Raw genomic sequence first — 12,049 nt, 5'->3', positions numbered from 1 at the left:
ATGTTCTAGTAAAAACTCTGAAGAAAGACAATCATAGGAAAGGTGTCCTTTCTGTCTCCATATCCCAACGATTATTTATGAGTCCCATAACCTGACACTGCAGTGGGTTTTGATAACAACATGTGACTCTAACAGGGAAAAGATTTACCTTTTCCTTGTAGTCAATGCCCAAGTAGCTTTAAAGAATTTGAAAATACCACATTAAGTTGTACATGGAAAAACTTAAGTGGTTGAATTGTGAGAAAATATAAATCATGTTTTAACATAAGATAGTTAAATAGGCAACTAATCACCATGTGTCTTATATAAACATAATGATTTTAAATGAGCACCATTTAAACTGTATGTTTGACTAAGGCCTGCTTGGCTAACCGCTCTGCACAGGTATGTGTGTGGTGAGGGTGTGCGGTGTGTTGTGGGGATGGAACATCTCTACATACATGAGGCAAGCATTCTCTCACTGAGCTACATCCCTAACCTCTGTTCCCCTTGTATTTAGTAGCTTTTAGCTCACACTGCTACCCAAACCAGGAAGAACTGATGTGGTAAACATTTTGCCTTGTAACAACACAGTGTTATCATCTAACCTCTGAAAGCGGCTTAAATTCTAAAACTCTAGACACAGGTATTATTTCTTAGTCTCCCAGCCTACCTGAATAGATAATGGACCTGTTTCCCTCTGGGTCTTGCAAAGACCACCAGTCAATGGACTAAGGTTTCTTAACAAGAGATCAACAAAATAAGTACCAAGTCTTGGTGAGTGGGTTCTAACAGATAATGCATTCTATCCAAGGAAAGCTTGAGTATTTCCTGTGGGAATACTTGAAATTTTAGATGAGGATTTTCTTTTTTAAAGTATGTAATTCTACACATATTCCAGGCAGTCTTGTGAAAACAGAGTGTGGTGTTACTATTAGTCTGGCAAACCAAATGTTAAATTAATCACACAGTTGGAGACATGATAACATTGTTGATCTCAAGGTAGGAAAGAGAAGGAGTCCTAATTCCTAGACACTGGGTTTCTCCCGCTTAGCCTCCCTCTTCAGTGATCAGTGAAGCCCAGGAGATGAGCAGTGTACTGAAGAGAGCTCTGCATACCTGTGAGGGGATGATGCTTCTATGTGGGGACCTTGCTGCCAGAGAATTCCATCCAAGCTCAATAAAGGCCTGGGCTTATTCATAGAGAATTGGAACAATTCAAAGCACAGGGTGGGGATCCGTTTCTAATCCCCTGCCCATCCATATAATGATATAAGAGTTAACTAAAGCAACCTATTAGAAGAGACAATAGCCACCTAGTTCCACTGGCTGGTTTTCTGAATGCTCAATCCTAGTTTAACTTTCAAAATCCAGTATAGAGCAAATTAAGAGTCTTCATTCAACCTCTTTCTTCTAGTAGATTAAAAAAAATAATTATTCTAATTAATTCACAGAGTAAATGCGACTCAGTCTCCTAATCTGTTAAGACGCTACTGAATTACTCTTAGGAGCTCTGGTAGCTCACACAGGCTCATTGTAAGCACCTCAGGCTCTCACATAATAGACCCAATGAGTAAACTTTACCTGCGTAAATTCCTAAGTACCAGTTAAGATCTAGGGTCTCGGTGACATTTCCATCCCCATTTTTGGTGTTGTTCAGAGCACCTTGCTTGTTCGCCCTATGGAAGGAAAAAGTATTAGGTAAACATAAAACAAAAGAAACCTCAGTTTGAGAGAAATGCCTTGTGCTAGAAAATGATTCTCAGCTCACACAATCCTTTGTCTATCCGCCTTTTAAAATTCAGTTTGAACTGGGCTGGAGAGATTGGTCAGTGGTTAAGAGCACTGGCTGTTCTTCCAGAGGATCTAGATTCAATTCTCAGCACCCATATGGCAGATCACAATTGTTTATAATTCTGGTTCCAGGGACCTGATGCCCTCTTCTGGCCTCTGTAGCCACCAGGCTCACACATGGTACTTGGATATATATGCAAGCAAAACACTCATATACATAAAATAAAATTCAATGCCAGGCAGTGGTGGTGCATGCCTTTAATCCCAGCACTCAAGAGGCCGAGGCAGGCAGATCTCTGTGAGTTTGAGGTCAGTCTGATCTACGGAGTGAGTTCCAGGATAGCCAGGACTACACAGAAAAACCCTGTCTTGAAAAGCCAAAAAACAAAAACAAACCAGTTTGGATCTTGACATTCAGTTCTCACCATACAGCTGATGACCAGAGGTGGGTAAAGACCACTGCAGGTCACACTTCACCAGCAACACTGCACTCTTTCTCTTCAGGCGACTAAGGTTAGAATGGAAGGCCCAAGAAACCCACCTCTCTCTAAAACCTATAGGAAAATGAAGCCACCTATGGATCTTATGGCCTTTAATTCAGACCAGAACAACTCACCAGTAGGAAAGCCACCAGTCCTGAAGAACATAGAAAACCTGCAGAGGGAAGTAAAATGCAACGTTGGCATGACTTCCAAGTCTGAAACTCAAAATTACTAAGATGTGGAGTACAGAGCACTACGTGGTCCCGGCTGGCTTGAGTCTATGCCAAACCCTGCTTCCCAGACAAGATGTCATGGTTAAGGTAACCCCGCTCTACATTTTCAACCCCAGTCGTCACTTACGTTGCTCCCCACCAGACGGCACACCTCAGTGCCAATCCTGAGTGAATGGCACAATGCATCAATCATGCAAAAGTGTATGTGTGTGAAGGTCACATGGAGGGCACAGACGTCATTATGTACCTGAGCTGCCATGTTGAGCAGAATAAGGAAAATGATGAAAAACCAAGATGCACCAGCAGTGAAGTAGTTCTTGTAGGCCTTGAAGCCCACCTTCCCTTCGGAACGGCTCTCCTCTGGCTGCGCTGCCTGTGCATTTTCTGTCTGTGGAGGGGAAGGTGTTGGTAAGCAAAACAGTGACACAAAAAGTCTTCAGACACAGATGGTTGACAAAACTCCGGGGAAACAGGCAAATGACTGGTTGCTGGTAGGAATCAGAAATGGTAATTCTTCCTTGCAAATATCTATCCAGTCCATCAGAGTATCTACCCTGGACCCAGCCCCCTCGCTTCTGGGAACGTTTGCTCGTGGTGGTGGGGCTTTGCGTGGAACACAGCGGCATGATTTCCAGCACATGCCTACACCCAAATGCAAAGCAATCACAGAATGATGAGAACTGAAGTATCACTCATCAATGGGAAAGGACACAGCAGAGGTGGAAGCGCAGGTCTGTGTCGGGGGCATGCTTAGCACATGCAAGGCTCCGAATTCAACTGCAGCACAAAAAACACCAAGAATAACCAGATGGCTCACGCTGCTGCTAGCCAAAGACAGTAACTGAGCAGATACCTCCACACTGGAGGGAGGAGAGCATATCCATTTATATCAGACTTGTTCAGGCTCCTAGATTTGGGGAATGAGGGTTTGGACAGCAAAGACTATATTCAGACCTAGCATGCTCGAGTCCCACAATTGCAAATTGAAAACATTCAGAGGGGAAAATCGTCATCTGTACTGAACATGTATGGACACTTTTTTCCCCTCGCTATTCCCTAGTAATACCATATATCAAGTGTTTATACAGCATTTATATTGTACTGGGAATTACAAGTAATCTAGAGATGGCTTAAAATATACAGAAGTACATAGGCTATTTGCACATATGGTACATTCTAGACTTCAGTCATCTGTGAGATACACAGACCTTTGGAACTTCTAGAAGCAGAGCCACTAGGGATGTCTGTGAGTCTCCAGCCACACCCAGGAGAGAGCCACAGTCAGGGTTCTCCACTTAACTCTATTTTAACACTGCCAACATCGCATTACACCTTAGAACAGGCTCAACGTTAAGACAAATGGAACCGCCACCAACAGAGTGACTCAGAGAGTCACCATGTCTGCAAGAGCAAAAGAACACACAACACAAGACGAACTCACGTCTTGGCCCTCTGGAGCCCCATCTTTCAAAGAGGGTCTGGACGATTGCTGGGACCAAATTGAGGACTCGGAGAAGGTTCGTTTCCTGAGTGTTGGAGTTCCTGACGCTGAGGAATGTTCTGCCTCCTCACTCTCCTTCTTTAAAAGGGAACCAAAATCTACGCCAGATTTCAGAAACTCGGTGTATGTCCCCTTCTGCACGATTTGACCCTAAAACAAAAGGAATTTCAGAGAGAGACATTTGCAGTTAATAACATCTAACTAAACCGCAGTCAACTGGACTTGAGTTACAGTTGCTCGTGGGTCTGGAATCCTGGTTGACAAATAGGAAGTAACTCAGCTTGCCTCCTAAGTGAGAATCCTGTTTTCTGCCAGTTTCTAGGTGCTTGGCAATATAAATCCAACATGTCATTGTGCCTTACGACCCAAAAGCCACGGGCATTGAAGGAAGCAAAAAGTGTAGATGATGGGAGAGTCCACAGGGTCTCTCATGAGAACATAGAAACAGAGGTGACTCACGCAGTGGGAAATTTGATTGACAGGGAGATACGACCATTTCCACCAAGATAGGACACACTCACCAGCCTTAACTGGCCACCTGCCCGCTCTGGGGCAAGACATGTGTGAACTTCAGAGTCTTAGACTAAAACTTCCCCTCAAACTCAAGATCCTTACTGAAGACTCAACATTCCACAAGACATCTATAATCGTGTGTTTTCTTGCCGCCCAAAGTTAAAGGAAATGATGTACAAATATCTTCACAATGTTTTTACCCCATGAAGTGACCCCAAATGACTTATCTAAAACCACAATTATATTGGGCCAAGTCCTGGGGCACTGAATCCAAGGGAAATAGCTCTGAAGTGAGGACCGGTCAGGTTAGAGGAAATGGCCTGGACCCCACCTACCCCTGTCCTCCCCACCCCGTACCCCAATCAAGATGGTCCACTGAGGAAAATCTCAGTATCTTTGGGCTTTTCATAGCCCGGTAACGTAAGGATTAGAAAATTATTCCAGAAACACTGTGTCTTGTTGCACTTAGGAGCTAAGATTTGATTTCCACACTTGCTAAATGCAATCACGCCCTTCCTCTCTGTAAGACAACAGGGGGCGTTTCCTAAGAAGACAAGCTTTAAGAATTCAGAGAGGGGCCCACAGGGGCAGCCACCCTCTCTGTTCTTAGAGAGGGTCAGACTAATACTAAGAGAAGGTCTCAGTTTCTCCAGGGTCCCCGCTAGTGGGCGAATGAATTGTGTACTAAAAATAAAACTCACGATATGCAGGAGGCAGGCTCGCAAAAGCTCGCCACGTGGAGACAGGTGGCAAAACTATTCTATACCTACTGACTCTGCAGGCAGAACATTCAGCTCTCTGCACAGGAAATTAATTGTTTTCCAGCTTGAGGGATCTGAGCTCCTATTCCCAGGGGCACAGGAGACAGCTGACACACGAAGTTGTTGCTAAGGGAATAGTCACCCTGCCTTATATAATCTTCTTTGTGGTGAGAATTTATTCCATGGAACTTTGATTGACAGCTCCCTCGCCTCTTTGGTAGCCACAGTAAGTATCAAGGAGGCACTAGAGGATGTTTGCAGGCACTCTACTATCATCATAATAATACGTAATCTATCTCTCTGAGAATAATTGCACATAAATATTAAGAACTCTAGCTAACATTCATTTGCCATTTCCATCTTTGGCCAAGAGATTGCAGAAGGATCCTACGATTTGGACACGGCTTTATTATTTGTGTTCCCCACTGTGTGACGAAAGGCTTGGTCCTTGGGGTAGTACTACTGGGAGGTTCTGGAACCTCTGGGAGGTGGGGCCTGGTAGGAAGCCCTAAGCCCAGAAGGGCCTGTGCGCCACAGTCTCTCTGTGCTGTGTTTCTCAGTGCGTGAGCTCCTCCTTGTGCCCTCCCCCAGAGCTGCAGCCGGAAGGAAGGGCCTTTCAGGAGGGAGCCTGTGAAGACACTGTCCTGGACCCTCTCTCCTTACAAAGTGCCCTGTCTTCTCCATCAGATCCCTCCCCTTAGAGCCCAGGGAACCCTGCAGAAGAGGAGATGGGAAGGGTGTAAGAGCCAGAGGGGAGGGAGGGGACACCAGGGGGACAAGCTCTGAATCAACTAGGCAGGGCGCAGATGAGCTCAGAGACGAAGCGGCGGGCACAGGCCTGCACGGGTCTGCACCAGGTCCTCCGCGCACAGATTACAGCTTGCAGTTTGGTGTTTTCATGGGACTCCTGAGTATGAGAACAAGTGGGTCTCTGATCCTTGTGTCTACTCTTAAGCTCTTTTCCTCCTCTTGATTTGCCTTGTCCAACTTGGGTTTTGTCTCATCTTATTATATTTTATTGTGTTTATGTTTGGATGGTATCTCTTAGAAGCCTGTTGTTTTCTAAGGAGAGACAAAAAGGGAGTGGATCCAGATGGGAGAGGAGGTAATGAGGAACTGGGAGGCACAAAAGGAGGAGAAACTGTAATAAGGAAATACTGTACAAGGAAAAAAATCTATTTTTTATAAAACAGAAAAAAAAAATCAAGTGACCCGTCTTAGGGGTTTCACTGTGGTCAACTCAACTCTGAATAAAGCAGATGGAAGTGAGAACACACGGAGGTGCTCCAGGGTTGTTTTCTGTCTATGACGAAGAATTTGACTCAGAGCTCCCCACTGCAAAAGATGGGCACCAAGTCACCTATGCAAACACACCAAGGGGGATCCACCAGGAGCCCTGAAAATCGCTTGCTAATTTCGATCTCAATAAGGTTAATAAGGTTTGACCTCAATAAGATGATAAGGTCTGTCACAGCTTGTCACAGGTTAAGCGGTGCCTCAAGACGCTCTAGTTCCGAAATTTGGTAATGAACGGGACTTTATTGAGAAACAGGATCTTTGCAGACATCATCAAACGAGGTCACACCAGAGCAGGATGGAGCAAAGAGAAAAAAGCCGGACAAACGCTGGCCACACCTGTCAGCACAGAGACAGACTCCGAACACTGCGGCTTCGAGCCAAGGACGGCCAAGGGCTGCCGGAGGCCAGAGCCCAAAAGAGGTAAGGAAGGGAGGACGTCCAGAGCTTCCCGCCCCCCAGAGCTTCCCGAGACAGCTCAGTCCCCCCCCGGGGGGGGGCATAACAGAGCAGCAGCCGCCCGCCCAAACACACAGCAACTTCCTAGCATATCCTAGCTCCCAATACTGAGCCCTAGAAAACCGACTCGCTGACCCAAACACATCCCTCTGCCTGCTGAACTAGACGACTGAGTTCTAATTGCCTCTGCTACAGCCCCAGATTATCCCAATGGCGGCAGCATGGGGGCAGGGGTGTAAAAGTCACAGATGAGACTATTCCCTCCCCTCCATGAATCAAACAACAGTGGCCCTCTCAGTCCAAGGCCAGTGTCCTGTGTTCTGATGCCATCTCCCTCCGAGTCCCCAGCTCACTCAGCACAACCAGGTAGGCTCCATGCTGTTCCTCCACACATACCAGGTGATTTCTGTTGTAGAATATTATTTTAAGGTGGGCTACATGAGTTTATGCTGTGAAATATTTGTTTAATGATGCAAAGACGTGTTACATTTGTTTGACTAAATAAAATTAACCTGCAGTCAGGAGGCTGAGTCAGCAACTAGCTGACAGGAAGTGGTAGGGAGGAGACAGGTGTAGCAAGGGTTCTGAAGTGGGGGCTGAGCAGAAGGGTGCCGGTCTCTTGGGAAACCGGAGCCAGGACAGGAAGTTAGCTACTTGCTATTCAGCCTCTTCCACCTCAACCTTTGAATCTTGAATTCCATAGAAGGGTAGAGATCTAGATAAAGTTTGCCTTAGAGGCCTTGAGAGAGCCAGTGCCTGAGGGAACAGAATCCCGCCAGCTGCCGCCTTTCCAGCAGCGGATTTGAGGTTGCTGATTAGGTTGCTTAAGAGGCAGCCACTGTAATTAATGGAAAACAACGGATTTCTTTCTCTAGGACATGCCTCAGATGTCGCTCCTCCAGGTAAACCATGGCCATCATGTCACTGTCCCACGGGCCCCGTCACACCTACTCTGGGTAGAACAGAGGCCGTACAATGGTAAGGACCACCTTGCGTGTCACTGTGTTGTGAAGCCTCACTCCAAAGCACTTGTGCAGGGGTACCATCGAGTGGTCTCAGTGGCCGGCAGCTCTGAGCAGAGGATGCTCAGCCGTTCACTGTTTTTGTTAATGAAAGACGCTCTCTAGGCAAATAGATAACAATCCAAGGATAGGCAGAAGGAGGTCTTAATATCTGTAATTGCCAAACTATCTACTGTGAAACAAAAATGTCTAAGAAAATAGCATCATTTTCATGAATAATCTCACTAGAGCAGCTTGTAAATTTGACGGAGCAATTTTATATTCTGTACGAGGACTATGGCTTAGAACGTAAGTGGCATTTCTGTGTTCCGGTGGGTTTTCTGATGCTATTGCTTGCTTGCGGGTCTCATGTATTCCAATCTGGCCCTGAGCTCTCTCAGTAAGATGACCTTGAACTTCTGATCCTCCTGCCTCTGTCTCTCGAGACTACAGGTGTGCACCAGCGCATCCAGTCTATGGAGTGCTGGGGGACGGGGCACAGGCTCTGTGCATGCCAGGCATACGCCGGACCAATGGAGCCACATCCCAGCCCTCGCAGTGATACTTCTAAAATTCCTTGGGATGTCCCCAAAGATGTGAATCTCAACTCTAGGAAATGGATGTGAAACCAGCGGAGGGAAGGCAGCTCCCCAAGAAGTCCACGGAGGGCAGCCTGATGGGAACCCCCACTTTGAACCTGAGGTTCTAGCTGGTTCAGTGGACACTTAAGCTGCTCACACTCTCTTGAGTGTACCTCACTTTCTTCTCAAGCATCTTCTTTCTCTGAACCCCGCCGCCACCGCCGCCGCCACCGCCACCGCCGCCTAAAATCTGTATTAAAATCTCTAACAAACTCCAACTCTGCTTTTAAAAGGGAAACAACTTACATCTTTTAGTATCAGGATGTGGCTTGCAGCTTTCAGGTACTGCAGCTGGTGAGTCACTAAAATGGTGACCTTCTCGTGCAGGGTCTGACAGATGCACCTGCAGATGGAAAACACCAGAGGAGAGAACCCCGTTAGCGGGTTCTCCGGCTGCAAAATGAGAGTCCAAGCCATGACAAGACAAGGACAACACAGCAAGGATGGTCTGTAAAAGAGGCGGAAATACAAATTAAATACAGTTGGACAGGAGGGTCAGTAGTTAAGGGTGGGCACTGCCCTCGTAGAGAAACCAAGTTTGGTTCTCAGCGCCCGCTTTGTGGAGCTCATGACAGCCGGTAACTCCAACTCCAGGGGATCCAAGGTCCTCTTCTGGACTTATGTGCTCGTACACACACACACACACACACACACACACACACACACACACACACACACGCAGACATAACTGGAAATAATAAAAATGAATCTTAAAAATTAAATACAAATATAAATTAATAATACGGACCAAGCATTCAAATCCACTAGCAGCACCTGAGCCTTGCTATAGCGAACTTTGAAAAGTCACCAGTAGAAAAGGCTGTGGCTGCTAATTTTTCTTCTAAAACTTAGTTTAACAATTATGCATACTTACATATTATATGACAAAAAAATGAAACTTGTGTGATACGTAATAAAAGCAGTTGAACTGTACTAATATTCCAAAGCATGACTTGATTAAAATTCTAATTACCTTATTGTGATATAGGAGTCCTAAGGAAACAGACTTATATGACATAAGAAGGTGGGTATCTTTCTTAGACGTCTGCTTAGGTGATGACTTGTGATATATGCATTCATTAATAAAACTCTGAGGGGCTAGAACTCAGTTGGTGGAGCAGGGCAGAGCGTATTCAAAGCCCTGAACCAGAGGTGGTGTTTGCCTATAATCCTTGTCCTAAGGAGGAGGGGACAGGAGGCTTAGTTCAAGGATATCCTCAACTATATAGCAAGTTTGAGTCCAGCCTGGGCTATAGGAGACCCTGTCTCAAAACAACAACAAAACTGAATAATAAGAATAAAAACCAAGTAAATGAACAGCCTTAGAACCTCAGTCACCTTTACCAACATACACATCCCAATCTCTTCTCCTAAATAACAGTGGGTAGAAAAGTGAATAAGGAGGCCATAACTGGTCCCCACAGCAATCCTACACCCCCATGCTTCCAGCAAATATTGTTCTTTTAGAATTAAACATTTCCAAAACTTAAAAGGGAAGAAGTCAATGACCTCATACAACCTTTGAGGTTTAGACGGCTCCCTTCCTGGTGCACCCACATTCTCATAGCAGACCCAGGAGAACTCAGCCTTAGTGTATGCTTAGATAAGGGGAGGCTGGCTAGGGGCTGTCACACATGGAGCTCTGCATACACTCTGGGTTCCCAAGTCCTCACACAGAGCAACTGGCAGGACTGTAGGTCATAAGCTGGCAGAGCCAGGCTGTCAGAATGAGGTTGTCATGGGAAGACATGGACTCAAGCTCTTCAAATCCCTGTCTACCCTTACTTAGCTACTTACTAAACCTCATGGAGCCTTAGTTTCCTGATCTCAAAAATAAGGCTACTTCTCCCTGAGGACTAGCTTTCGTAGTATCAGAAGGTGCTACACAAACTTCCAAAGAAGGGGAACAGTGGTCCTACCAGCTACTACCCCTACAACACAACCATGACCAGCATGGTATGACGACCTAAGGGTGTAACAGAAGCACTAACTACTATAGCAGTAACCAACAGCTCTCTAATTGAACTGAAGGAGCTTAGTACTGGACCCTAGTCAACTAGCTACCCAGGGCTAGTGAAGTCAGAAATGGATACACACACAGATACCTAAATATATAAACATGACCTGCTCAGTCTGTTTAATGTCACTTGTACGTGTGCTTTCAGGGCTGCCCCTTTGGTACTGGATCACCGACTGCTGTGCTCTTCCCTGGGGAGGACGATTTCTGAAGCTCTCAGCATTCCGAAGTACGACGTCCATGTAGTAGACGTGCACAGTAGAACGTCTACTGCTGTCATCCTTGTACAATGTTAGTGAGAATTAACGGGTGTAGCTTCTGACCTTTCTAGATGTGATCTCACAGCAAACTTCAGTTCCTCTGGTTCTGACAGTTTTTCCTCCCACTTTTCAGTGATGTTCCCTGAACTTGTAGATGTAGAAGTTGTGGTGTAAATGTTTCAACTAAGGCTTATGGGTACCTCACAATCACTTGTGCAACATTATACAGAGTGAGCAGGTTGTGTTTATATACTTAGGCGTGTGTGTGTGTATGTGTATGTGTGTATGTGTGTGTGTGTGTGTGTGTGTGTGTGTGTGGCGTTACAACGACAATGAAAGAAAAAAGCCATGATTTTAAGAGGGACAGGGACACAAGGGAGTTGGAGGGAAGAAAGGGAATGAGGAAATGACATAATTATATTTTAATTTTTAAAACATCAAAAATTATAAATAATGAAGAGGTTAAAGCTATTTATTTGAAAGACAGAGACAGAGATGGGGAAAGGTCCAGAACAGAACCACAGATGCTCAGAAAACGTCAGCTCCACCCTCCACCCTTCCCTAGCCATTCGCTTCCAATTGGGACCGAAAACTAAGGGTGCTTTTAGAACTGGCCTATTTATCAGAACCAAGACCCCCAAACTCTACATGTAGAAACTATCCCTTCATGTTTTCAACGAAGGTTAATTTCCCCCTTGGGCATGTCTTAATGTGGCTTAGTTCTTACCTACATCTCTCAACGTGCCAAATCCTTCCTTGGGCGCAGCGCTCAAGCCTTCGGCTGAACTGTTCCTTCTATCAGAGCCTTTACCCCTTTATCCGACCACTTCCAGAGGTCGACATCCAGTCCTGGGGCTATTACACCCACAGGGCCCGAGCCAGAGGCTTCAACTGCTTTCTTCCCAACAACTTCCATCACAAACAAGATAACTAAAAACTTAGAATAATTTTCTAATTGATGGTGTTATGTTTTCCCTAAATTAGGTAGTTTTTCCCCCCAAAATGTCTAGGGAAATAGTCATTAAATTTTTAAAAAGTAAAACTTTCTAAGTCAGTATATGTAGTGGGTAGCCATTCCAACCTTGATCAACCCCCATTGAGGCTTTGTTAAC

At 45.5% G+C, this 12,049-nt stretch overlaps 1 protein-coding gene across 1 annotated transcript in view; it reads right to left on the bottom strand.

The window, feature by feature from the left end:
* Abcc4 (ATP binding cassette subfamily C member 4) overlaps positions 1–12,049 on the bottom strand; it is a 227,867-nt gene that overhangs the window by 118,599 nt on the left and 97,219 nt on the right. Inside the window, exons 14-18 of the mRNA XM_028868209.2 lie at positions 8,907–9,003; positions 3,930–4,139; positions 2,736–2,876; positions 2,390–2,427; positions 1,564–1,658 (exon numbers count right to left, since the gene is read on the bottom strand). Of these exons, the coding sequence (XP_028724042.1) occupies positions 1,564–1,658; positions 2,390–2,427; positions 2,736–2,876; positions 3,930–4,139; positions 8,907–9,003 (581 nt within the window). The remainder of the gene's footprint in view (positions 1–1,563; positions 1,659–2,389; positions 2,428–2,735; positions 2,877–3,929; positions 4,140–8,906; positions 9,004–12,049) is intronic.

The sequence above is a fragment of the Peromyscus leucopus genome, chromosome 9, assembly GCF_004664715.2.
Source record: "Peromyscus leucopus breed LL Stock chromosome 9, UCI_PerLeu_2.1, whole genome shotgun sequence".
NCBI classification, from domain to species: domain Eukaryota; kingdom Metazoa; phylum Chordata; class Mammalia; order Rodentia; family Cricetidae; genus Peromyscus; species Peromyscus leucopus.
This window is presented reverse-complemented; position numbering and strand designations above follow the sequence as displayed.